Below are 27,739 nucleotides of genomic sequence, written 5' to 3' on the forward strand. Positions count from 1 at the left end.
TTAGCGGCACAAATATGGAAATTTAGCGGCACAAATATGGAAATTAAGCGGCATTTTTGCGGCACTTTATTTTACTCGTTAATCATTCCTTTTCAGCCTTAAATCATTGTAAACTGACTTAGAAGAGTATTTAACTTTGAAATAGGCATTATAAATTGTTCAAGGGATTTTGTTTTGCTATATCCTCCTTTGTGGTAACATTCTGGAGCATAGGTTCAGCCAAGCACAATAGCACAGGGAGACCCCAGAGACACCCCTGACCCTGGAGACGTCAGAGACCCCACTGCCTATGAAGACGTCAGACACCCCAGACCATGCAGATGTCGGAGACACCCCTGGTCATGGAGACATCATCTCCTCACCCTCTCTTCCAACAACAATGCTGTTCAAGGAAAGAGTTGAAAGCACTATTAACTGGCCCACTCTGTAAAGTGGCACTAATGTGTTTGCGTGTGACAGAAAACACTCTGGTCACTTTGCAACCACTATGTATAGTTGCATGTAGTTACTTTCCATATAATTTTTTTTACGTATTTACCCCTTCCGTCCTGAGACTGCAGCTCGAACATAAAATGCCAGACAAAGACATTTTCCAACAAAATGTCTTTTTCTTTTTTGGATCCATTTCACATGGGAACGAATGAAAGAAAGGAAAGAGGCAAGCACCGCTTGCTATAGTCACGGTTTTCCTTAAGCAAGCTAGGACGAGGGAGCACATGGGGCTGACCCTCTTCCCCCCCCCCCCCCCTTTCCGTCACGAGGCTGCCGTTGGAGAGAAAGATGACCTTTCCAATAAAATGTTCCTTTCCTATTTCAAATCCATTTAATGTGGGAACGAATGAAGGAGAGGAAACAGAAGGTAAGAACCGCTTGCTGAAGTAACGGTTTTCCTTCAGCAAGTTGGGACGAGGGGAGAGGAAAGTGTGCCAGGGAGCTCAATGGCGGGTGGGTGGGTGAAGCCCCCGCACCTCCGCAGAACTTTTAAGTATTTCAGCTTCCTGGGAGAAGAAGATTTGTCATTTCACAGAAATATTATTCTGCCCATTTGAAAGCCAACGCGTACCGAGCCCTGCGCTCACACTGCCTGGCTTTTTCAGAGACTCGCTTCTTCTTCTTCCAAAGCGCACGGACACATCCCTTAATGCAGTGCAGCAAGACTAAACAGGCAGATATTACGGCTGTACGGCACAACGTAGTGACTTGTGCGCGTACAGCCAATAAGATGTCACCCTCATTTTTGCAGCCTGCCGGAGACCTTTTTCACGGCTAAAAAGGTCAATATCGCGGTCATCGCGCTCTTCAGCCGATTTCGCGATTATTTTGCGAATCGCGAAATCACGAAATGCTGGAGGGTATGTCTAAGTGAGTGGGACTGATCAACATGAATTAACAGCATACTTTGTTATTCGACCTTGAACACTCTGCGCAGACCGCGGTCGCAGTGTAAGCCTGTACTTGTGAAAAACAGATCATTTCCATGGGAAGAAAAGCAAGCCATTTTATTTATGAGAACAGAAGCATGAAGTGTCGTGTGCAAAAGCGGCAAGATGGTGTTTAAGCATATAGTTCACTCATGCTAACATAGCAATGTCTGCAGGCAATATCGTATCCTCACTACACTGCTGAATACAGTGATTGCAATTAGGGTGTGTGTGAAATTTGTGTAATTTGCATTTATGTAATCAATACAAATTTCATCAAAATTACATGAAAGTACGGGTAATTATGCAAAATGCAAATCCCTCACCTAGTGCCACATTTGAGTTCAAGATGCCTCCTTGCATCAATTTTTGACGCAAGAACACAATTCACGCTAAAAAGTGCAAAACAACTTGTGTTTTGTTGTTCCCATGTGTCTGCAGTAAACTGTGACCTCAAATGTAGTATGTTTGATTTAGGGCAAAAAATACCTTAAAAAAAGGTGGTCCTGGCGCTTAAGAGAGACAATTTCCTGTTTTACAGCGAATGGTGCCTAATTACATGAAGTGGCATCATTTGGGGAATTGCACCTAACAAGTGTAACACGAAATCACTAATATCACGCTGGCATAATTTAAATTTTGCCCAGGCCCAATTGCAATATCATGAAATGTAAGACCAAAGCACTGTCTCTCACAGAGGACTCAAGAACGAAAGATAAACAGGCACATGCATCAATGTTGGTTTTTGCGATTTCTTAATTGCGATTTTTAAGGAATCACAATTAAGGAATCGCAAAAGCCTATTCATGTAGAAACTGCTTTAAAAATAGGGATTTCTAAACATTCCTTAATTGCGACTCGCAAATTGCGAGTCGCAATTAAGGAATACCTCCCCATTCATTCCTATGGGCCTAGAGGCCCATAGGAATGAATGGGAAGACATTCTCAATTTGCGATTCTCAATTAGAGAATCGCAAATTGAGAATGCAATTTCAAGGGTGCCAGGGTGTCAAAAGGACACCCTGTTGCACCCCTGAAATCTGCAAATGAGTACATCTTGCACACACACATGCCCCAAGGGCATGTGTGTGTGTAAAATTGAACTTTGAAAAATGCACTTTAGTGCATTTTTCAAAGTTTTTGCAAATTACCATGAAGTTCAACTTCATGGTAATTTGCGCCCCCTATTAGCGAAATCGCAATTTCTTTTACTTTAATGCATTGCATTTAAGGAATCTCAATTTGCGATTCCTTAAATGTAATTGCAATTTAAGTAATCGCAATTTAGAGATTACTTAAATTGCGATTTTTGCATTTGGGATGATGCATCCCAAATGCAAAAATACCGGTCGCAAAGGGGCAGATTCTAAGAATCTGCCCGTTTGCAACCGGTTTTTCTTTTGATGCATGTGCCTGATAGTGTGGCCACAATAAGGAGCTTTAAACATAAGACAAAGGAGGCATGAACACTAAAGCAATACTTTCTGAATTAACAATCATGGCAAATCAGGTGGGGACTGATTCAAATGTTGAAAATGGGCATGTTCTTATCATACAGACTAACTCACTTAATTTTCCAAGAGCTATTAAAACAAGCAGGGCCACAATGCAGGATTTAAAAGTCAAAATTAGATGGTAAGTCATAATGTCTACGCCCTTATGGTAAAATGCATTAATTGAAAGGAGTTTTGGAACCTCATTCACCCTACTGAAAAATGGTTCACATTCTGGCATCCTGGCTAGAATGACAGGCATATTTGTAACTAGGAACAGACATCTCACTTCTTTCTAATTTCAGAGCTGGTGGAGATGTAGGTTAGTGGATTTGCTAATGAAAGCAAAAATTCAGAGGGGCTTTGGGTCAGCCCCCTCCAGCCACTGCTTTGCTAAAACTGGCTTTAACATTTTGGAAAAACACGAGGACAGCTTAAACAGTGTGGAGCTATGGGACAGAAGCCTTCTACTATTGTTTTGGTGTTATTGCTACAGACAGCATTGAACACACTACACAGAGTCAGCCTTTGCTCAGGGCTAGATGGGTTTCTTGTCAACCTCAGTTCCTCGTTCTTTATTGATGGCTTTCTTCGTTACTTTGTGTTTGTTCCTCACACGGCACATAGCTTGTTTACCTGTGCTTATGATTGGCTCGGGTTTATCCTTCCACTGTTGACATTATGGAACTCATTTTTTTCAGTAACTGTTTAGCACTCCAGGGGAGTGCATGTTTTGATCTTCAGAGGACAGTCACCCGCTTTCCCATCTTCCCCCACCTGACCCAATTTCTCCCCTTGATGCTCCTGAGTAGCAGCCCAGGTGCAAGACGCAGACCTTGATAATGCATTGGACGTTGTTCTTATGCCATGTCTCCTCTTTGTCCCTCTGTCCTGATGTTCCTCCTCAGCAAGCCAGCTGCCGAATGGCGCTATTGCTGATTGCCCACGATGTTGTCCCACTCCACTTTCCTGTGCTACCCCTACCCCCGGTGGTAGTCCCTACTGGATTTGTCAATGCTGGAGGTTTTTAAATTTCACCTGCATTGGTAAAGCTATTAGCAGGGACTGGCCATGTTAAAAGTATTAAAACTAATGAAGACATTATTTTCTATACTTTCAAAATGTCCTCTGCATTGCAAAACACAGCATGCATGGAGTCTTCACATGAAGTGTTGTTATGATGGAACACATGTTGCATTAAACAATGAGGCAGCCATCTTCTTCAATGTAAAAAAATAAAGATTTTGTACACTTGTAACATCGCCAGTCTGGCATTGTCAAAGCCAATCACGTCACCTGTTCTAAAGTGGCGAAGCAAGACTGATTGGCTTTGCTAATGCTTGTTTTGAAGTTAGACTGTTGCCTCTTAATGGCTGAGTCCACCTTGGTAAGGGGCGAGCAGTGACAGACAATAAAGGCATACTTATGTAATCATCACCACACCACCCTTCAATGACCTGTGAGCTTATTGTGTAGGGGTAACAATGAGTAAGGGAAGAGGCATGGTGATGGCCCTCACACATTGACGGTCTGGGAGGTTGTCGGGGAGATAGCGCAACCGTCTCTGCTTCTGCATTGCCTGTACCATAGAAACTGGCTTGCCAATGCGAGGAGGGTCTCCAGGGCAATGCACTGGTGGTGAGGCTAGTGACATTACACCACGTCTTAGTCAGTGCACAATCCGAACATGAAGTATGCAATGAGTAGCATCTGTGGTGCTCTTGTGCACTCTGTACCACCTAGAATATGTAGTCACTACTAAAGAAAAAAACAAAAAGTGAGCAATGACAACCCCTATCCACATTTGGCCAAGAGGGGCAGCCATTTTGCAACTAATAGTTTTTACACTTCAACTATGGGTTATGTAAATCATAAAACGTTTAAATGCCCTAAAATTGATATTCAGACCTGTATTTTCAGTTCTTCAGTGCTTCATCACAGCAAGGTTCATTCCCAAACTCCGTCAAAATGGTATAAATCACAATTGGCTTGGAAAGCTAGACACTTCCGATAGTATTTGTATTTAGTGCTTCAAACCACATTACTGCCTTTTCTAAGCATTGGAAATAATGGTTGTTAATAATAGTCAGTTTTATGGGATACAATATACCCAACCACAGGAGGGTGGGAGCCCGAGTTGGCCTAGCTGGGATTCGAACTCATGACCTACTGATCATAGCACAAGTCTGCAACAAGTGTTTGCCACGCTGAATCATCCTTCTGGGTGAGCTCTCAATTGTATATGGTCGCCAGGATGCCAATACTGCCACAACTACAGAATCATATCAACGATAGACACCACCTCCTCTCACACTTGTTGGCCAACAACAGTGCAAGGTGCTTACCTCCTCATATCCTACTTGTTTTTGTAGCCTCTGTGTCATTTGAATAGGATATCACACATTTATGACTATTTTGTCAATCTTGATGGGCAGGGGGATTAAAGTCCAAAACTGTTTACACTATATCCAGTCCTTGCTACGAGAATGGCAACACTTTGTTCAGCTTAGATCCTCTACGCCCCTCATCCTCACTTCCCTCTGCAGCTCCTCCTCGGTGGTGTGCCTCAGTTCTTGATACAATAGTTCAAGTTATTTGATTTGACTAGAAACCCTGGAAGTCATCTTGTAAGCTGCAGGCGCTGATGACTCAATATGCGCTAATAACTAATGCTACCTCAGGGCCTCCTCCTGCAAAGATATTAACACAATGAAGTCTACAGAAACAATAAGTGAACGCATTTACTATTTCTCAAAGATAGTTCCAACAAATGAAAAGTTTTCTCTTCCATTCAAAAGTGTAATTGATAAGTGTAAAACACAGGCTATCGTAGACAGTGGCTTTAGTGTCTACACATGCCAGTGAGAGCTTTTAGTTTGACACCGTCCCTGTTCGTATCAGCATCATACCGACTACATTCCTTCTTGAAGGGTAAATTTCATGATCCATCTGCCTTTGTTGCAATGCCTGCTGTGGTTCTGACCCACTCTGACTGAGGAATCACCCTTCTCTGCAGTGTGCCAAAATCAAATAATTCCCCATTAAAAGCCATCTTCGACATTGCAGCACGCCTCGTTAGTAGAGAAATGAAACAAGATCAAATTGTGCAAATAGTGCAATATTTCCATTGCCCACCTTGGCAGATACACAAGACATTTACATTGTGTTCCGTTACTGATGAAGGCCCCCACATGCATCTCCTGCCTCGCCGAAACATGCTCTCTCTCACTGGGAGATCGAGATCCACAAGAATCAAACACTTCTGCTACTTAGACATCCACAAGCCAAAGGGTATCTAAAACTTTAAAGCCAGCTTCTCTTCTGCAGCTAAGAGTACTTGTACATTTATTACCTGAACTCGATATCCACCAGTCTTCAAGTTTTACTACCTAAAAACCTTGAACTTTCCTTCCACTGACTACCATTACCTCTGAATTACAGGCTTGGTTCTATTAATATGTGGGTGTGCACCATGCTTGTTTTCACACTGTTGAGATCTATAGAATGCTCTAGTACCCTCACTCTTTGGGGAGCTCTATACAAATACAACTGATCAAAGAGGTCTGGCAGACAAAAGGCCAGTTAAGTATTGCAATGAACCATCCTCAATGTTAATATCCATCTTATGTATTTGTTACCAATTGACAAATATGTCCAAGACACCAATCTTCAGATACATTGTTTCCAGGCTCTTCGCACTATCCCCAAAATGAGGTAGAACTGAAACACATTGTTCCTGGCAAGATGTATCAGAGAAAATCGTGGCATTCTCTGCCAGAGTTCTATCAGTGGATATGTGCAACATTTCTTGGGTATAGATCTGTGGCACAAACCAAATTAATTCCGTTTAACATTAAATACTGTCACGGTAAACAATCTGACCACTGCAAACGAGGACAAGAGTTGATGTGTTCGGACAGCAAATACAAGTAAAAGGCGGAAAGAACTAGGCAGTCTGCATGAGCCTGAAAAATACAGAATGAGATGCAATTGTGCTGGCATTGTCAAGGTACAGGGTACCTTTGTGCACTCAGATAATTCACATGTTGGTTGCCAGCATCCCATGGGAGGAGGGTCACCAGTCAATGAATGTTTTGGGCAAGTGTTGTTTGGTGTCCACATACAAATGTAGCCCTAATGACATTTAAAAGCTACAGTCTGAGTCAAATAATGTTGTCCTGGGTAATTCATGAGTGAATCAAGTGGTAAGGCACTTAACCTGAAGCTCACCGCTAAGCAATACACAAGTAAGGGAACCAGGCTACACAGTCTATCATAGACATCCAACAGTACAACACAAGCCACAAATACAAAACTGGACTCCACGTTGGGCATGCCATTCAAACATGCAGGCCAAAGAAGAGAATACACACGTGGAATCATATAAAGAGGCAATCCAAGCTGGTGCCGAAAACCTAGGGATCTGCGGAAGATTAAGAGCAAGGCTTGGAACTTTTGGTAGGGGCACAGTGGGTAGGTTGTTGGTGATGCTCCTGTGAAAACAAAACAATTCAAGAACATAATACAATGAATTTCTTGCTACAAAGACATACATAGTAACCTTTTTCCAAAAAGACGTAAAAGACAAAGAAAGGCCTTCCTTTAGTGAGAGACAAAAGTCAATGTACTGTTGGTGTGCCAGAGAATGAACTCAGAAAGAGGCATGCAGTTGGCGACCAACCACCACTAAAACATCATTGCTATTATTGGCCACCAGGATGGACATAGTTTGTGGTGGGTGATACCTTTTACTATTTACACTTGTTTGCAAGCTTTACATGGGTAGTTAGTTACATGTTAGTCATATGTGCTTTGTCCTGGGACAATCACCCCAGCATTTTCATGCCATTTAGATATTTTTTTTCCATTTTGGCATCCCCATTTTTAACACATAGAGCCTGATTAGAATGTTGGGCAAACTCACATCTGCCCAACATCGCTGCAGTCTTGGGACCTACCAACCTCTGACACCGCCATTACAAAGTGACCGCACATTGGGCGGTCGCATATTCACATTTCTCTATGGGAGCTTGTGCTGTGGCAGTAAACTGGCCGTAGCACAAGCTCCCATGGAGAAATGGGAGATTCTGTTAATCCCTGCACCGCGTGGCAGGCACCTCAAGGTACCTGTCACGTGGAGCAGGGATTAACAGGGGGGGCATATAGGTGCCCACTCAGCCCCTAACCGGAGGTCATGGAGGAATGGGGGCCCTGCTAGGGGCCTAGGGGCCCCCAAAGTCGCATTCCAACAGGCTTTTCAGGTCAGAAAGTCAGAGATGGAAAGCCTGTCGGAAACCGACATCGTAATACTGACGGCAGAAAAGCCGCCCTCAGGGATTCTGTTGGGCCCTCCGTTTGGCCGAATGGCTCAAGGAGCCTGTTGGAATCCAGCCGGAATGACCATTCGGTTTCAGTTCCGACCGCCAACACTGTTATTAGGCGGTCAGAATTGAAACCTGAGATGTCGGTCGGAAAGCTTCCAAACTGCACTCGGAGGCTTTTCAACCAACATCATAAACGGCCCCTTAATGTTTGACATTTCAGGATCTTAACTTCTTTCAAGTTACAATTAAGAATAACATGACATATGTTACATGAGATCAGGAAATGTATCATGTGTAAACTAAACTTTATCTAGATGAAAGACTATGTCTTCCATGATGTTAAAAAACGAGGACGCACTTGACAGTAGTAATTCTCTGAATTCTTTAATGACAGGGAAACCGGCATTTGCATTTTTTGATTTTCTTTCTGTGCGACCTTCAAACTATATATCTTATCAATATAAAAAAAACATGAACACAACCACCATGCTTCTAAACATCCCTATCAACAGTCAATCTACCAATCAACTGCATTTATATAAGAAAGAACTGGTTTTCAGGGTCAATCAGGTGGCGCATCTTTCTTGCCGATTGAGCGGATTCCTGATGCAGAGGCAGAATATGTTTTGAGATTTCTGAAACGTTTGTTGATACATTGAAAACTGCATGTCCTACCACCTTGCATGTATATTTGCACTTTAGCTTTAACATATCAGATCTCTCACTCCTTTCTAGGGAACTTACTTGACGGGCTGCCATGTCTCTTGCTCGAACCCTCGATGTATGGACTGGGCGATGGAGGACTCCATTAGGTCAATATACCGAATGACCAAGGGAACAAAGCATTCCTGCAGGTGTTTATGAAACTTTCCATTGCATAAAAGAGCTTCAAGAACAAAGAAAAAAATGTATCACAACAATGACCATTTCAATAAATTCACATTTAGCTATCTGTTATACAAAAATATGGCTATAATTTAAAAACATTTCTGGTTGAAGTAAAGTATTGAATGCATTGACACTAACTCTAAACAGAGATGATGCGAAATCATAATTTGAAGACCCTACAGTTTACCTCTTTCACCTCTAAAATGTTTTATGGAAAATCAAATTTACAAAGTTTACAGATTTTAATGATTTCTCCACTGAGACTTGCTGTGGTTCGAAGGCAATTCTGAAATGTCTCTAATAATGATGATAGGTGCGCTGCAAAATGAGGTTTTCTCTATGTAGTAACTTATTATGTTCCCTTATATCGTGCCTGACTGTCACCAGCAGGCCAAATTGCAAAACCAGAAGGTTGTAAGCTGAAGGACCCTGAGAAGCCCCTCGCATCCAAGTGATGGGAAACCTTGTTATAGAAAGGGTAGAGTCTTCTATCTAGCGCCAGATGGTTCCATAAATGGTGTGCGAATACAAAACATGGCACCAAATTGCGATTCAGCAAGGCATTTGCACTTATAAATGAGATTTACAAGTGCAAATGGATGGATGTTCCTCAGCAAGGAAACCACAAAAGGTGACATTGCAGCTCTTTCGCAATTTACTTCTCTAGCCTTAGAGCCAGATGTAGTGGGCTCTACCAGCCATTAAAGGCCCGAGCTGATATGTAGGGCTGGAATGTAGAAGAGTGTGGAGGAGGCCTATGAGGTCCAACAAGGCCTAGGTCTAGATGAATTGGCATCCAGCAAAATGTCCAGTCTGAAGGCTTTGATGCTCTTCAGTTCCCAGTTGGTCAGGAAAGTATTCGACACCCAGCAGAGTATCCAAAGGCACGTGCACACCCAACCACTCCCAAAAGCTTTGGCTAAACACAACAGTTTTAGAACAACAAGGCTACATAACCTTAGAAGATGAACTGGATGCTGTTGATTAAACATTTGGAGCGCTCTATGTACTGTGATGTGCCATCACATGGTTACTGTGGTAGGAAAGGTCACAAAAAATGTGCCATGGCACATACTGCATATATACATGAACGTTTGACATAACTGTTTTTGATTCACTAGTCCTCTGTCTATTAAGTAACAAAGGTCAGAATGTTGGGACCTTTCCTACCACAGGACGTGGTGGATAAGTCCACTAGTGCACAGTAATCACGTGACAGCACATCACAGCACAGCTGAATGTACAGAGGGCGAAGCCACACTGCACTACGCTGGTTGAGCATTTAGGTTATGGGGGGGTTCGGTTCCATCAATATGCAGGCAATAGAGGTACAAGTCGGTGCAATGGAGGGATGGTATTCTTGATGAAGTAAGTTATAGCGCACATGCAGTTTTGGGTACATACCACTAACCATGAGCAACAGTAATTTCGGAGTCTGCTCTGTTCCACTTGCAGTGTGTGAATACAAGATACGCCTGCCTCTAAAATCCCTAGGCAGCTTCAGATTCCCGTTGTTTAAGTTATTTGCTCCTGCCAGCTACACACCAATGATATTGGTTTAGAGTTGCATGGGTGTGGACCACACCAATACATCAAAGATATTTCAATACTCATAATTGATAGTGTAACCTTTCATTAAGAGTAGGTGAGTAGCGAGGAACGCACCATGGTGTAAGCGTGACTACAGGGGTTCCTAAGCCCTTCCTCCATGGGACCCAGATGACCCTTAGTTAGGGTACGTAAGGGACCTAGGAACATTGGGTGGCGACAAGTGTTAGACCCACAGTATATTAGCATTTACACAAAGTATATGCTCACAGAGGATCCAATGGCCATCCTGATGAATGCCATGGACTCGGATGTGCTGCTAGGTAGAAACATGTTGACGTTTTAGTGAGGTCAGGGTACTAATCCCACTATTCGTCACACCTAAGTTTTAATACCAAGTGGTACCTTATATAGTAAAAACCAGACTGGCTTACCACATTGGTTTTTAGTCTGTTTTCACGGATCCTAGGCTATTGGTAAGTGCCTCCCTGATCTCAGGGCGTAGGCCTGCTCTCCATCAAACAGATGTTTTTGGAGAGCGTGGGGATGTCCTATAATAAAGCATGCCACCTGGTGGTGTGTGAGGACATCCCATTACACTATTGTGTGTGTCAAGGAGTGTAGGCTGATGAGCATCCAGTAGCAAAATGTGGTAGAATTGTAAAATGATATAAAATCACTGGGGTACCATTTTTGTGTGAAATTGAAGAACATGATGTACTGCAGGCAAATTTTACTGAGCCTAGAATATTCCTTATGGTGAAGGAAATAGACACTACTTCTCTGTACATATACTCCAAATGTGCATCAGCTGTACTCATTAAATGCCTTGAAATAATCATCAACACACAATACTAAGCTAGGCACACAACTACTTGCAGTGTGGCCTCCTTTCTGTCTTTTCTCAAGTTATTATGCTGGATTCTATACTTATAGTGATAAACTGCATGGACAGGTGGTAGCCATTAATAGTCTGAACTAAAGTTTCGTTTGGTCCAGACAGACTTGCACCCTTCTATCATAATGTTTCAAGCATCATCAAATCTTTATTTCGGTCATTGAGACCATAAAAGAATACATCGTAATACAAGACACATTTACAGTATAAAAACATTGCACAGTTGTAATAAAGATATTAGCTCAATAAAACATCATTACTTAAAATGGTTTTAAGAAGGCCTGATCGTGTAGACCACATGGACGTTAAAAATTTGGCAACCGCAAATGCAATTGGGGGCGAAATGTCAGACTTAAGTAATCTAAAAGCGGGGAGTACTGATTAAATCCCATGTTTCTAAGTAGTGGGCAAAGCCAATACTTTCTTGCTCTTCTGTATACCGGGCAAAAAAATATGACATGCAAGTCAGTCTCTTGTGTGTGCTTGCAAAAGGGGCATGAGGCTGTATGTTCTGAATGTGGCCAAAGAGCGGTAAATGCCCTCAGGGGGAGAGTATTATAGCGCCATTGCATATAAAGCTTTCTTGTGAGAGTGGGACCCATATCATTATAAGTCGACTCTAGGTGGTAAAAGTCTTTAAAAGCCAGGAAGTAGGCAGTATGAGAGCCCTCCTTCGCATTCCTTATGGCGTCTTGCAAATGATGCTCACGAAAAGCCTTCGTGATGAGTTTACGTGGGACCCTGAGGCATGCAGCCTCGGGGTCATGCCATAAGTCTGGTCGATCCAATGTCTCACAAGTATGCTTTATGTAACTTAGCCAAGGTATTTGTGTATTGTTGCAGAGGCGCAGAATCTCTTGCAGCTCTGATCTGTATTTAGAAAGTTCAGGGGAAGACCATATCTTACACCATAAAGTTAGGGGTTTTAAGCCCAGCTCCACTGAAATCGGTCTGAAGCCCAAATCTAGTCTAAGGGGCAAAAGAGGGGTACTAGCAGGTAACGCTGTCAGCTGCCTAAGAAAAGTATTCTCCGTTACCTGGAGCTTCTGTGAAGACGTTGGTCTCCAAATTTCTGCACCATAAATAATTGCCCCCCTAGCCTGGACCTTGTATATTTGTATACGTGGGCCTAGGGGCCTATATGTAAGGCCTTTTGTCAGCCTGCCAATTCCTCCCACCAACTGAGTCAGTTTCATATTAGCCCTTAATTTGTGGGATTCCCAAGTCATGCGCTCGTTAATAACTATACCCAGGCATTCAAAGGTAAAGACCCTCTCCAACCTAGAGGACCCAATACTAGGGCACGCACGTGTAATCGGGGGGGGGGTTGAAGATCATGAATTTTGTTTTAGAAGCATTGATCTCCAACCCACGTTCCTCACAAAAACCTACGAAGCCATCCAAAACCCGTTGGAGTCCCATAGGGGATTTGGATAGCAGCAGGGTATCATCCGCAAACAAGATTGCAGGAACCCTGCTGCCATCCAACTTGGGGGCATCAATGTCATTCAGGGTACAAAGATGATCTACGACCCCATTGACAAAAAGACAAAAAAGGGTCGGGGCGAGGACACATCCTTGCCTGACCCCCCTATCGACAGGGAAAGCGTCGGACAAAGTACCATCCCGTCCACACCTTACCTTGGCGTAGTTCCCCTGGTGGAGCCTTCTCAAAATTGAGAGAATATCCACAGGGACCCCCATCTTCATTAACACCGACCATAACTTATCTCTAGGCACCAGATCGAAGGCGGCACGAAGATCCACAAAAACTGTGTAGAGGCTGCCACCCTCAATCAGCACCGTCTTCCAATATAAAAGATTTAAGCGGAAGATTTGGTCGTGGTGGAAATACCACGTTGAAATCCCGCTTGGTAGGGGCTCATAATCGCCATTTCATCCATCCAATCCTGGAGGCGATTTAGAATGAGCCTGCCAAAAATCTTCTGCGGTACATCTATTAGGCTAATGGGTCTGTAGTTGGCTGGGAGCAGAGGCGAGCCCTTTTTAAAAATTGGGACAATCTCTGCTCCCAGCCAAGTACCCGGAATAGCCATGCCCGCTAGAATGGCGTTGTAGAGAGTCAAGAAATAGGGGGTCCAAACGTCTGGCTCCTGCTTGAACAAATCACCCGGAAGACCATCTAAGCCAGGTGTCTTTCCTGTGGCGAGACCGGTCAAAGCGGCTCGTACCTCCTTTAAAGTGAATGGTTCGCCGGTCTCGATGGGGCAGTGGGGGAAGCTAAAGCTTTCCTCAACATCCGCTGGTAGTTTATAAAGAGACTGGAAATGGTCCTCCCACACCTTAGCTGAGATATTTGGTTCTAAGGCAGGTAGCAATTCCTCAGCACCCGTGTTGACACAGCGCCAAAATTTGCGCGAGTCTGCACGGGCCAGGAAATTAGTGAGTTTAGTCCATTTGTCGTGTTCCCATTCACTTTTAGCGTTTAAAATCAAGGACTTATAGACACTCCGTCTGGCCCTAATATCCACGGCATCCCTTCCTTCCTTGATTGATTCCAGAAGGTCGGCTTTTGCCTTACGGCAAGCGCCGTTGTACCAGGATGGACCGAGAGTTTTCCTATTAGTCCTGGTTATTGGTTTGGTTAAAAATTCAGAGACTATTTTAAGGAGGTCGGCATGTAACTGTCCCAGGTCGGAGTGAATAACCTCGCTGGTGGCTTTCTCGGCTAACACCTGAAGCTTCTCGAGAAGAGGCAATGTTTGAGCATATAAATTATGAATCTTATCCGGATGAGAGGATAAATGCTCCCACTTATGTTTCAAGCAAAGTGATCAGTTTCCGTGTACGGCAAGAACACAGATGACTTGCCGTTGCTTCAGTCAGAAGACAAACTCATTCTGCTGTTTATGATTTAGTTCCACTTCTTAATCTCACACCACCGAGTGGTAACCTACATATAAAGGAGTCAGGAGGTTAAATGGCTCCTGCATCGAGACAATCTTGAATGAATATTTTTTAGCCATGCAATAAATGCTATGAAGTATATGCCTGTCTCTGTTTTTCTTTAAAAATAAAAGATTACAAAATACATAGTAATTGCTTGGCATTCCAATTTGAAGCCACGTGGTGTCTATGGACACCTTGCTTTTGTCATGTCAGCCAGAGGGAGAGGTATCACTATAGTTCCAAAGACATTCAAAAACAGATTTTAAATCAATTGTTGAGAACAGGTCTTGCATACATGACGCACCATTAGACTTTGACCCACTTCTGTTTTCAGTGTTAGTTATCTTTTCTTCTTCCAGTTGATTTTTAACTTCTTTTCATTGTTATTTTTTCTTCTAAGAAGGCTGATAACAAACATGTTCTGTACCTTAGACTAGGGGTGGGCGGAATTTGCGAAATTCACTTTCGCAAATGATCGCAAAAATGTTAAAAATCTCCGCAAACACGCAGAAATATCGCGAAGATGCGGAAGTTTTTTCCCCGCCCGTTCGTGGTATTTTCTGCGTGGTCGCGGCTCGCCAACTTACCCATGCGGTTGCTCGCGGGCGCGGCCATCTTGTTTTCACTTGTCTCGCGGTGCATGATCGCGAGAAGAAAGACGTGATCGCGCGACGCATGACATTACTGCGGGCGCGAACTGTCGTGAGACAGCGCAAATGGCTACCAACAATCCAACATCTCGTGGAGAACGCGACCGGATCGGGAAAACTTGTCGGCGAACGCAGGGATTCAGGTAAGGTGATCGATCGCACGCGAGAATGTATTATTTTACAGCGCGAGCAAGAAACAAATTATCGCTAAGCTGCGGAATGCAGAAATTTTGACATTTTTGCGCTTTCCGCGGAACGCGAAAATGCCAAATTATCGCAATTTCCGCGAACGGAACGGAATTTTGGCCCAGGCCTACCTTAGACACCTGTATTCCGATTCCTGGTAAATTGCAATACCCACTTCCATTTCTGGTGTCTGCCTCTTCTTGCAAGGCACTGGACAGAGGATGCCTTACATGGGCTAGACAATGTAAAGAGAATGTTTGCTACTTCTCCTCTGATATTAATGTTATCAGGAAAAGAGCCGCCTTTCCATGAAAGTACAGTCTCTTGCGACAAACACTCATTCAGCGCTGTGTGAACCCGACTGGCCCTGCTTCCAATTTCTTGTAGACTTCGAATTTAGGTACCAGGCCAAAAGATCTGTGTAAATGTTCCAAACCACCCGTGGAGGAGAGTCAAAACTCAATCTAATGCACAAGCGTCATTATTAATCTCATGAAAAATAGCAAGAGCTTGCCTGTTACAGTAGCAGGGTGTTTAGAATGTGTGATGTGGGTTTGTGGGGATGGGTTATTTGTGTGGGTTTGGTGGCTAGTGTGTGTGTGCCGCACAAGCGTTTCCCCTCGCGAGGCATCTGATAAAGCGCATACAGGTCTCAACCATCCCAATTTCAAAGCGTACAGATTATCCTAACAAGCAATACGGTGGCCCGGGCGTTCTCCACTTGAAGGAAACGCCAGAAGTAATCTCCTGCCTGCGTGGCCTGTGTGAGAAGAGCCCAGTGGGATTTCCACCTCTTCATTTCCTAATGAGCTTTTTGATAATGAGAGGTGACTTTGCCAGTCACTCTGGGCTCTATTATGGCTAATTTGACTACACTCGCTCTACATGCTAATTATTAACACTAGCCTTTTCATCCCCGGGAGGATGCAAGATGACTTTAACTTTCTCATTCTTTGCGCGTAAGTGTAAAACGGTGGCAGTCGTGAAGGCATGTTTTCAGACAAGGCCTCGCCCGAGCATCCTTTACTTTTTAAACAGGAAGCTGCATTTATACACGAGAGGAGACATTCTTGGCGAAGGATTTTAATGTGCTCGAAATGTGAAGACGCTGGCAATGAAAGAGTGATCTGGGCGGTGCGCGCCCCACTCCCAGCAGAATGGCCATTTGACACTCGCTGGCGGTTCTTTCACAGATGTGAAGGCGGCGGCTCCTAGGGCTTGCCTTTGCATGGAACAGCAGGAAACAGATCCGTATAATTTTCTGTCCGCTTCCCTCTAGTCAGGAGGGCCACTTGCTGTTAGCACTGAAGTGAGCTCCGGCTTTCTAATGCAAGGGTAGGGTTTTCACTCGGCGCGCAGTGGGTCCGTCCCCTGCTTCTCGATAACAGCTCATGAAAAATCTAAGTTACACAATTATGTTTCAAAATTCATACTTAAAAATGCTCCTTTGTTCCGGCGCGGAACCGAGCTTCTTTCAAAAGCCCTTGATATCACATTCAAAATGACTTTTAAAATATAAATGCGGTTTCGAAAAAGGGAAAAGCAATACCCAGCGTGCAACTGTTGTACACGGCAAGAAATGTGTCGAGGAACAAAGATGTGCTTTAGCAGGCATTGAGTGGGCAAGGGAGGGCGAGGGAGGGAGTTTCATGGTAGTATGCACCTGACACGTGTGGAGTACAGGCAGGGCAGGCCTTTAGCATGGGCGAGCTGGACCCAGGCCCAGGGCGCATGGAGCTGTGTGCATTAAGGTTATGCCAACAGCAGCACCCTTCTCATCTTGCTCCAGGGGCACCTGCTGGAGTGGGGTTTTCTTTAAAAATTGTATACCCTCTCCATTTTGCATGTTTACATTAATAAGAATAATTAATTAATAGTAATTGTACTAATTGTTTGCTGTGTGAATTGATCAACACTACTAATATAAGAAATACACGTGGGAATTGCATTTGCATGGCCTAATTAATAACGTAAACTAATTTCGTATGCATATTAATAATAGACAATTAGAAATTGCATGATTATATGTTGTTTTCGTGATGTATTCGTGATTTGTGTTTTATTAATATGAATATAACCTGCATTAAGTGTTGCTTCTACTAGATAAATACACACACATATGGGTATTAGTAAAGGGATAACATTTTATTAGTCATTTCCATGTATTAATTACATTTTTGTGTTTCTTTGCTTAAGTTGACCATTTGGTGGCCATAAAATGGCTGACATCCCTATTTGACGAACACGATTCCATTATGAAGGTTTCTGAGTGAAGTGCGCATGCGTCACCATCAGCTGCAGTAGCCTTTGGACAACCCTAACTCAACTGTGCCACCCAAGGACACACCGGGCTACCAGCCAGCTGCTCTGAAAGAAACAATGAAAAGATACTATTCCGAGGAGAAAATAAGAACTATATCTAAAGACACATTATCCGTATGGGAAAGCTATGGAACCATTTTAAACTGACCAATTAGAAACGTTCAAAATACCATTTGTTACTCTTTGGAATGTCATTTTACTATAAAAATGGTAGAATAGAGAGGTTGAAAAACGAGACCCTTCAGAAGATTCTCGATTTCCTGACGTTATGCTGACGGAGAGGACGGTGACACTGCAGGACAGCTGTTTCCTAAGACTCTGACAGTATGAACTGATGACCAAGATTTTGACTTAGAGGACGACTTTTAGCCAGAATAGGTAAATATGATGGTCTATTGCTTGATTAAACCAGAGACTCAAATTTGATTATTTAGATAAAAATTTAAGCTTCATTACAAGAACTGTGTTGGGTCGTTATTATGAGAAAAATGTATTTATGTAAATAATGTTATAGATTTCGTTATCACTACAACCTGCAGCTAGCTGATCCATGGCCTATTCATGGGAGGTTACTAAAAGGTGAAGTTTAGGCCTTTATAAATAGGGATTTATGAGTATTTCCTTCCATTACAGTGAGTGGAACAATCGCCTCCTTGGAAACAGGTTATTAGAAGGATGAATGTTGGTGTTATGGGCCCCACCAGCGAATGTAGTGATTGTGTGTGATCTATGATTTGTGACGAAGGGAGGGATTTTGCATTCCGCGCTGCATCACACCCCTATCTTATTTTCTGTCAGATTTGCCAGTTTGAAGTGGTTTTAGTCCTCCATTGTCATAATACCCCTTCAGCCTTCTTTCTTGTCCTCCCTTCACCCTCTTACCCCTGCTGGCACACATCAACAACTCCATCATCTGCTTGAGGCAGCTAAGCTATTGGTGATTTAGATGATCTGGAGGAGGTCCCGGTATGTTTGTGTTCAGGGCCCAGTTCCTGATCATCCAGGTACTGACCACTGGCCACCCTGATGCCTCTTTTAATTCACTACCATCAGCAAGAGCGACAAATGTCTCTCCGCCCAGGGTGCTATCTTCGCAAAAGCCAGCACTGAGTACAGGTAAGAGGTAAGCATAAATGCAGCGGGCCACGTTGCATGCAGGGCGACATTGACAAGACAGCATCCTAGTGTTGCTCCCCTGCTAGGATGTGAGCTGAACACACGGCGACACTGTAAGGGGAGAAGGATCTCACCCCTCTATTTTATTGCCCTGGAAATCAGGAGGGGAGGATTAGGACCAGGTGGTCTTATAAGGAGTCATCTTCCAGGGCCAGGCCGCATTCTCAGGATGGGTGTCAGCCGTTCAAGGAACTCACCATCGACACCTGGATCGCCAGTAAGATTACCCAACTTGTGTAATCAATAAACTTGTGACATATTTTATCCACAAAGAGTGTCACTGTCTTTATTATGCCTCATGCATTGCATTGTTATAATTGTAAGGGTCCTCACATCCTTAAAGGCCTAGAGGGAGCAATGCTAAGGCCTCGACATTCTTTTAGCCACTGTTATGAAGTGAAAAAGCAAAAACTGGAGGAAGAGCCATTAGCCAAGACGGGTAGGATATGGGCAGAAACATTACAACAGCATTGTGTATTGCAGAGAGTGTGGCGAGACAAGCATCTGAAAGCTGTTCAGGTGGGTAGGGTAGACAAAGGTAACAACCCGTCCTTTCCTCCTGGTGCAGGTTTACCCCAGACTATGAGGGTGGTCCATGGTAGCCCATCTTCTGAGTTCCTTTTCCTGCTTTTTTCAGGCATTTAATTCTGTGATGTGCTGTTCTCCAGTAAATGGCCAAATTATGCAAACTGTCTGTTCCCCGCCTGCCCGTTTCCTGTTCAACCCCTTTCATACATTATCTTCATAAACCGACTTCTCTTCCCAGCTCAAAATATTTCTCCACCTCGAATATGCCTTCCTTTACAGTCCTGCAAACCTACCCTTCCCTACTCCCTTTACTGTTCTCTCCGAAGACACTCACCGAGTCACGTCCCAAATAAAGGGTTCAGGTAAATGCATCCTCCCCATAAAGAAAAACACAGTAATCACCACGTTGAAACATAATATCAATACATTCAATGGCAGGGGGGTCTCTAAGGGCAGGATGGGTAGACAGGGGGAATAGGGAACAACAAGAATCAAGAGGGAGGAACAAAACCCGCTGTCTACACTGAACTGTTTACACTATGCCCAATCATGGGTCAGATTTATAGAAAAGAGCCATGGGCCAAGACAGACTCGAGAAGATAAACGGGACAAAAAGGATATAACAAAGCGAAATTTATTTCAATGACAATAGTCAAGATGATAATCTTTGCACAAAGGATAAGCAATATATATGTACAAAACTTTTGTACATATGTTTGTCCCGTCTTATACATGAGTATGATGTCTGAATGAGTGTGTGTATGTTTGTTCTATGTGTGGGACTTCCGTTTATGTGTAAAATTGGATTGTATGTTATATTGCTTATCCTTTGTGCAAAGATTATCATAGACAGCGGGTTTTGTTCCTCCCTCTTGATATTTATGCAATACAGACAGAGCCAAGAGGCCCACTGATTCTGTCTATAGCTCTCTGGTCCCTTTCCGTGTTACAATTTCTGAATGGAACCCACCCTCTACTACAGCGTGTCATGGATTCTTCTCTGGGCAGGCTCGCCTTCGACCCAGATCTTCTATGCCCCAGCCACCTTGGGACCAGAGATTCAGTAGCAGTGCTCCTACTGCACTCCTTGGCAATTACTGTTTATGCAGCATAGGTTAGATCTTCTAGTGCATATATATTACTTCAAGACCTTCCAGAAGGTACCCTGTTAGATATGGTCATGATTTTCTCAGTTTGTTTCTGTTGGACTTGGATCTTTTTGGCTAAAGTTCCCTAAAGTTTTTGCTTTCCCCCTAGACATTTTTCTGACATGGCGTTGCCAACTTAGATGCTTTGGGCCCTTTGCCACTGCTGATCAGTGTAAAAGTGTAAGTGCTCCCTGTGTAAAGTGTAATGGAAATTGGTTCCCCATGATTGGTATGTTTGCCTTACTAGTAAAGTCCATAGTAAAGTGCACTATATGTGTCAGTGCTGGTAATGCATCTGCTACTAGTGGACCTGCAGCACTAATTGTGCCACCCACACACTTAGATTTAAAGAGGGAACTCAGGCCTGCAATTGCAGTGCCTGCGCACAGTTTGTTAAACTGCCATGTTGTTTTGACAAGCGCACCCACTTGCCAGACCTTACCCTTCCCTTTCTATACACATCAGACACCCCTCGGTTAGGCCCAAGGTACCCCCCTGGGCAGGGTGCAGTGTATGTGAAAGGTAGGACATGTACTAAGGTGTGTACCATGTCCTGACAGTGAAATAATCTCCATTTCGTTTTTCACTGTTAAAAGCCATCTTGCCCATAGGATAGAATGGGGAGGCTGTGTAATATGTTTTCCAGCCTATCTTACCAAAGGCTTAAGATGGAGAGGTGAAGTTTAGTGTGCCTGAACTCACAATGTTTTTATGAAGGTGATTTTTGCATTGTGCGTTTAGAAGCCACTCTTTTAAAAGTGGCTGGGTTTTTGTGCTCTAACATTTCTGTGTGTCTCTGCCTGGTTGTGGATTGACTATCTGGATCTGAAAGTGATAGGGTCTGGGGAATGTCTTAACCCAGGGGAGGAGGTGAGACAGCAACAGGCTGACATGCATCTGGAGTGTAGGGGGAGGAGTAGCCCCTAGAGGTGAAGAGGCCTAGGTTGCTGCCATAAAACAATGGTCCCATCTCCTGCTGAGTGATTGAGAATCCAGACCCCCACTAATCAATGAACAGGGGTTAGTGCCACCCTGAACACAAAGACGTCAAAGACATTTAGGGGTATAACTATGAGAGCTGAAGCCCCTGAACTTTGGAGAAATGGATTGATCAAGATTGAACAAGACTGAAGCTACTTCGTGGTCAAGAGGAACCTTTGCCAAGGAAGAAACAACTGAAGAGACTGAAGGAAAAGACTGACCCTTGCTGTGTGTTCTGAGGCTGGCCTGCAGTTTGCTGTTTTAACCAAGGAGAGGCTAAAGGGACTTTGCTGTGTCCCCCTGCTTGAAAGGACTTTGCTGTGTGCTGTGTCCGGAAGTAACTTATCCCCAAGGGCCCGAGGTGAGCTGGCTCCCTGTTGCGGAAACTCACGAACACAAAAGTTTCCAGGAGAGTCTCAGCGACGCTGTGTGCGTGTGCTTATTGCAGCCTGAGACCCTCGTAAGAAGTGCCCTGTTATCGTGGGCACCTGGAGTCCAAGCGAGGCTCAGTGACGCTGTGTGCGTGTGCTTTTTGCAGCCTGAGCCCTTTGTGAGGATTGTCCTGTTATCGTGCACACCCGGAGTCCAAGTGAGTCTCAGCGACTCTATGTGCGTGTGCTTTGTGCAGCCTGAGACCTTCGTGAGGATTGCCTTGTTATCGTGCACCCGGAGTTAAAGTGAGTCTCAGCGACGCTGTGTGCATGTGCTTCGTGCAGCCTGAGACCTTCGTGAGGAGTGCCCGGTGATCGTGCACCTGTAGCTAAAGTGAGTCTCAGCAACGCTGTGTGCAGGTGCCCTGTTGCAGCCTGAGATCTTTGCAGCATCAGCGGCCCGGACCGGCAGCCTCGGAAGAGCTGAGCTGCCGGCCCAAGCCCGCCGTTGCCAGAGCGGGACCTCGAGCCAAACTCGTCGAGGGAGGGTCCGAGTCCCACTGCCCGGACTTCACAACGATTGGATCGGAGGCCCAAGTCGCTGGAAGAGGAGAGGAGAGGAGAGAGAGGTTGCACCCCCAGGTAACTTGTGTCAACGCCTGGGGCGGGGTGTGGGCTCGGAGGGAGATGCTCTCGGCCTCTCCCATTCCTGCAGCGCGAGCCTCTGCTTCGGCTCGTATCGCAACCTGTACTTGCCAAAGGAGTGGCAGTACCGGGGCAGGAGTGCGGAGCTGCACTTTTTGTTTAAACTATACCCGTGTGGGGGCAACTGTTGACAGAGGCTGACTGCAAGTCAGCAGGAGTTGAGGAGAGACCGCCGAAGGCACCGTGATCGGTGCTGGAGTATATAACGCATTGCATTATTGCTGCATAACTAACTACCTGATTAGTGTATTACGCATTGCATTATTCCTGCATAACGGACGACCTGATTAGTGTATTATGCATTGCATTATTTCTGCATAACAAAGTACCTGATTGTTGCGTTACGCATTGCATTATGTTTACATTGCAAAGTGCGCGATTGTTGCGTTACGCATTGCATTATGTTTACATTGCAAAGTGCCAGGTTCTAGCGTTACGCATTGCATTATTTTTACAATGCAAAGTGCCTGATTCCAGCATTACGAACTGCATTATTTATATATTGTCAAGTGCCTGATTCTAGCATTACGAACTGCATAGCATTGCATTAGGACTGCAGTGGAACGTTTAGAAGTGCTCATTAATATCGCCAGAACTTACAAGGGCTGGCTGGCCTAACAACCGGTCAGGAGGAATATTACAAATACGCATATGTTAGATTTATATTGTGTGGTCTTATCGTATATCTTTTTATATAAATTTATACTTGTTTTTATGAAACTCGTGTGGAGTCCATTTGTGGTGTCATCATTGGTTTGCTGTGAGCGTGGTTGCAAATACTTTACACATTTGTCTTGAAGATAAGCCTGGCTGCTCGTGCCAAGCTACCAAGGGGGTGAGCGGGGGCTATCTCAGAAGGTGTCCTTCCTTTCCCTGACGTGGAAACAAGGGTCCCTATTTGTCCTAAGGTACCTACCTCAGCCAACCAGGGATACTGGGTCTAACAGTTTCTATTTTAATTTTCCCTATATATTATGGTATCCAGCTACCTGTTCTTAGTATCACAAACGTTACCCCCTAAAAAGCTAATGCAAATTTGTATGAACTAAGGTCCTCTTAGTGAAGCATAAAAGGACTTAAGAAGAAAAGCTGGGTTGTGAATGTATTGTACTGTTCCCAGTCTCCTATGAGAAACTATTCAGTCAGAATAACTGAATCAGGGAGACAACCAGAGACCCTCTGTTGTAAGGGACTATGGAAGTGGTAGTGAGAAACTCTATAATCTTGGTCAGTCTTATATCTCATATAGCCCATATTTATGTTTATTTTTTATCCCAAGCCAGGTAAACAATTCCAATGGATTTAAAACAGCAACAAAAGCTCTTCTTCATTTAGTAGCTTGTGGAATGTATTTGTATGAAAACTGGGCCCAAAAAAACAAACCTCCTTTAGTTCTGGGAAGTATCTTGAGCAAGTCCAAGCTGTCAATGGGTCTCTGCTAACTTAAGGTCTGGTAAAACCAATTATAGTTCCTCTAGAAATTTTGATTGGAACTGCTAGTATAGTAAGACCTTAACATTTGATATCTTCATCAACCCCAATATTTCCAGGAATCCTTGGTCTTCCTTGGCTCCAAAGACAACCCATTCATGAGCTGGAGTACCAGGATTGTGTCCTTATGTTTACGGTTTCATAGAGATAAATGTTAGTGAACTTATTGCTATAGGTCTCCAGTGGAACAGTTGTTTTGGACATATTTATTCACTGTCTCTATTGGAAAAAGAATTACTAGTATTTGGAGGAGAATATACAAATTGGTCAATCACTCCCATCCACTTGTCTGGTGTGGGCATCACATTTTTTTGCTCCAAAGAAATAAAAAACTGTGATCCTATAACGAGCCCTCATTAAGATCACAGTTAAGGATCGGTATCTTGTACCACAAATTAAGGATATTGTGAAATGTTTTGGTGGGGGTCACAGTTTTTTTTACAAGATAAGATCGGGGGGGGGATATAACATCTCATTAAAGTTAATGACGAAGACAAGTGGAATACAGCATTTCAGTTCCTTTAGTCATTTCAATTACGGAGTCATGCTTTTTGGCCTAGGTAATGGCAGGCAAGGTCTAACATGGAGAAATATATTAATTTCTCCTCTTTGCTTCCTCTTTCTGCATTTGCAATTTTTAGTCTGGTTGCCTGCAATTTTCTAGAGATTCGTGGATCGTGTCTTTGCTAATGTGTTGAACTAGCATGAAACTAGCAAACTTCTATTGTCAGTTTATGTCCGATTCCGCCTATAGCACCTATCATATTGCTAATATATTAAAGAAGCTCAGCCGAACCAAATGTTTTGTCTGCACCCTAAAAGCCGAGACAGCAATTCAAGACTTAAAGAGGGACGTTATACATGTTCCAGTCCTAAGGTATACGGATCCCATTTATCAACTCATAATACAATTAAATGCCTCAGAGAGGACAACAGAAGCATTTTATTGCTGACTCTCACTGGCAACGGCTTAGAGCTTCCTGCGTCCTATATATCCTATGTTCTGATGCTATGCACTCTGTCTTAGAGAGAGAACTGTTAGCCATCAAGCATAACTGTTAAAAATTGAGTAATTAACAGGAGGTTGAAGAGATATGTGATTCAATATTTTGAAATCGCCTCCAGTTTCTAATTCATTGGAAAGATGATCCACTGAGTGAACAATCTTGGGCTTTTGCTTAATCTGTCCATGCTCCAATACTGCTTGAACAATGTTATTGTGCCTTTCCGGGTAGAGTAGGAGCTTGGAGGAGGGGTAGTACTGCCAGACTCCAATCACGATCCACACTGTGACCTTGTGCTGGACTGTCTTGTGGGTTGTCTATCTTGCATAAGTTGGTTTGCTGAGGATTGCGGGCATGGCAGGTGGATTAAGTGTCTGTTGGCACTTGTTGCTGGGATCGACTTGCCCCCTCAGTCCCTCTTACAGTTCAGCACATCATGGATCCTCCTCCAAACAAGTTTTGCCTTAGACACCGATTCTCTATGCCCCAGTCACTTCAGGACCAATAGTGAAGCAGGAGCGCATCTGCTGCATTCTATGGCAGTTACAGTTTATTCACTGGTGCAAATATTTTACTTCAATGCCTCCCAGAGTTTTCCTTGTTGAGTATTGATTTCATTCTCTCCATTTTTTTCTTCCTTATTTTTTCCTAACCCATTTATGGCGTCTAACTTGTGGAGATAAAGGAGAGTGCTTTTCTGTGTTGCAACACAGTCACCTCTCTATTTTCAACACATTCATCAGCCCTTTCCTGCCTTGATGTTTGACACTATTTTTTCTCCTGCAAAGCTCTAGATTAGAGGTACTTTCTACCCTATTTTCAGGTCACTTTGTACCTTTTCTCTGGTCTTCACCTTGGTCACTCCTACGAATTCCTCAGTCAAGTCCCATGATCAGAAATTTAGGCTAACTTCTCACTGGAGGTCTTTATACCGTTCAACTTTTTCTTCCAGTTTCTGACATTCCTTCCCGTGGACAGAAGCCTTACAACAAAATCAAGGATCAATAGAGCTTTGAACTGAGAATGCAGCCTTAAAAACAAGTTTAAAATAACAGATTGGGGACCTTCTGTCAGTGAGTTTCAGCTCAGCTCAATTCTCTGGAGAACCCACCAAGCTGAAAGAATTCCTGCATGACTGCACTGTGCATTTTGCTCTTCTATATCTTCTGACAGATTAGAAGTGGGGGTACCTTAAAAGTATTTTGTCTAGAGCAGTTCAGTCAAGGGTTAGCGGTAGGTGTCTGCAGAGGATCCAAGTTTAAATATTTAATCAATCTTTGTGAATCACTTTAAGAATGCATTTGAACATCCAGACAGAGAATAGTCTGCTGAAGATGTATTATTTGACATTTCTCAAGGAAATACGTACACCTTCTCCTACATAACCCAGTTCCAGCACTTAGCAACAGAAAGCAGCTCTTTGTGTTTCAACACAGTTGAAGTGATATTTTCCAACAGGTTTGTTGAGCTTTCTTGGTCTTGATTTTTGTCACTATATTTTCTCTAGTTCAGCTCTAGACTGGAGGTACTTTCTGACCTGCTGCCTTCAAGTATGTTTGTACATCATGTTTTCTGAATTCTTCATTCAAGTCCTGTCATCAGAAATTTAGGCCAACATCCCCACTTAATTTTTTATGCCTTTGAAATTTTTACTCCAGCTGCTGGGACAACTTCTTGCAGATTACTGTCTTCAACTAGATTTATATAGTGCGGCTTCTGGATGGTGTTGTCCCTATCTCAGATAAGCCAGGTCAAGACCCCGAGAATTTCCTCGTGTCTAGCCATTGACTGTTTGTAACACAACATTACTCTCGTAAAGTAGGGCATCAGTAAACAGATTTGAAGGACACTAGAACCTTCCCTGCACTAAGAAAGAGATATGCCAAGAGAAGATATTGATTATATGAGTAATAAGAAAGTAGAACCTGATGCAAGCTTTTGTGTTGTGTATAACCAGTTGTGTACCAGTGTTTTTTTGCTGTGCAGAATCACACTGCACTATAGTTACCCTATTGTGACAGGTCGAGTGACTAGAGGACTGGGGGATGATGATCAACTGATGACTCCAGGCACTTCATAACTGGACGCCTTAATTTTTGTCTCGTTCCACTCCTCTTTAACCGATCACATTGGTCAGGACTACATGGTTTCCTCACAGGGTCAACGAAAAGAAGGAGTAGGAATTGAAACGTGCATCGTTCCTGCAGAATGAGCACTCAGTAAGGTTAGTGCAAGAGATCCTGACAGGACAACAAACCCATGTAATCATTCTGCCTGAGCAATAGGCTTTCCAGAGTAGTAACCTTAGCTCACCTGGCAGACGTGTTAACTTCTTAGCAGATGACAATACAAAGGTGTGTGCTGTGTTATCACAGACTCACAATGATGCCTTCGCCTTGACACAGAGTTACCTTCTCAAAGGATTCCTTTCATGGTGGAAGAGGCCATTAGGAGCAGGAATAACATTGCGGATGGTCATCGCTGTAGCGCAAAGAGCAGGCCTGGTGTTGAGGGCTGTCGTCTTATTAGTACAAAGAGCTGGATGAGTGTCGCGGATGGTTGTTGTTGGAGCTTCATGCTGGCAGTCAACGCAGGCGGTCATTGCTGTAGCACTTAGTAACAACCTCAAATTGCGGGTCGCTGCTGGCCATCTCTCTAAGTCAAAGAGCAGGTCTCACCTGCGCTTCAGGTTGGC

The 27,739-nt window shown here is 43.7% G+C and overlaps 1 protein-coding gene across 7 annotated transcripts in view; it reads right to left on the reverse strand.

The window, feature by feature from the left end:
- CADPS2 (calcium dependent secretion activator 2) overlaps positions 1–27,739 on the reverse strand; it is a 1,645,358-nt gene that overhangs the window by 318,348 nt on the left and 1,299,271 nt on the right. For 4 of the 7 annotated variants that reach the window (XM_085654189.1, XM_085654185.1, XM_085654184.1 and 1 more), the window contains 2 exons: positions 8,983–9,124; positions 7,288–7,407 (listed from right to left, as the gene is read on the reverse strand). In XM_085654189.1, the coding sequence (XP_085510315.1) occupies positions 7,288–7,407; positions 8,983–9,124 (262 nt within the window). The remainder of the gene's footprint in view (positions 1–7,287; positions 7,408–8,982; positions 9,125–27,739) is intronic. The other 3 variants (XM_085654188.1, XM_085654187.1, XM_085654186.1) reach the window with 1 other exon arrangement.

This window comes from Triturus cristatus, chromosome 4_1, assembly GCF_964204655.1.
Source record: "Triturus cristatus chromosome 4_1, aTriCri1.1, whole genome shotgun sequence".
NCBI classification, from domain to species: domain Eukaryota; kingdom Metazoa; phylum Chordata; class Amphibia; order Caudata; family Salamandridae; genus Triturus; species Triturus cristatus.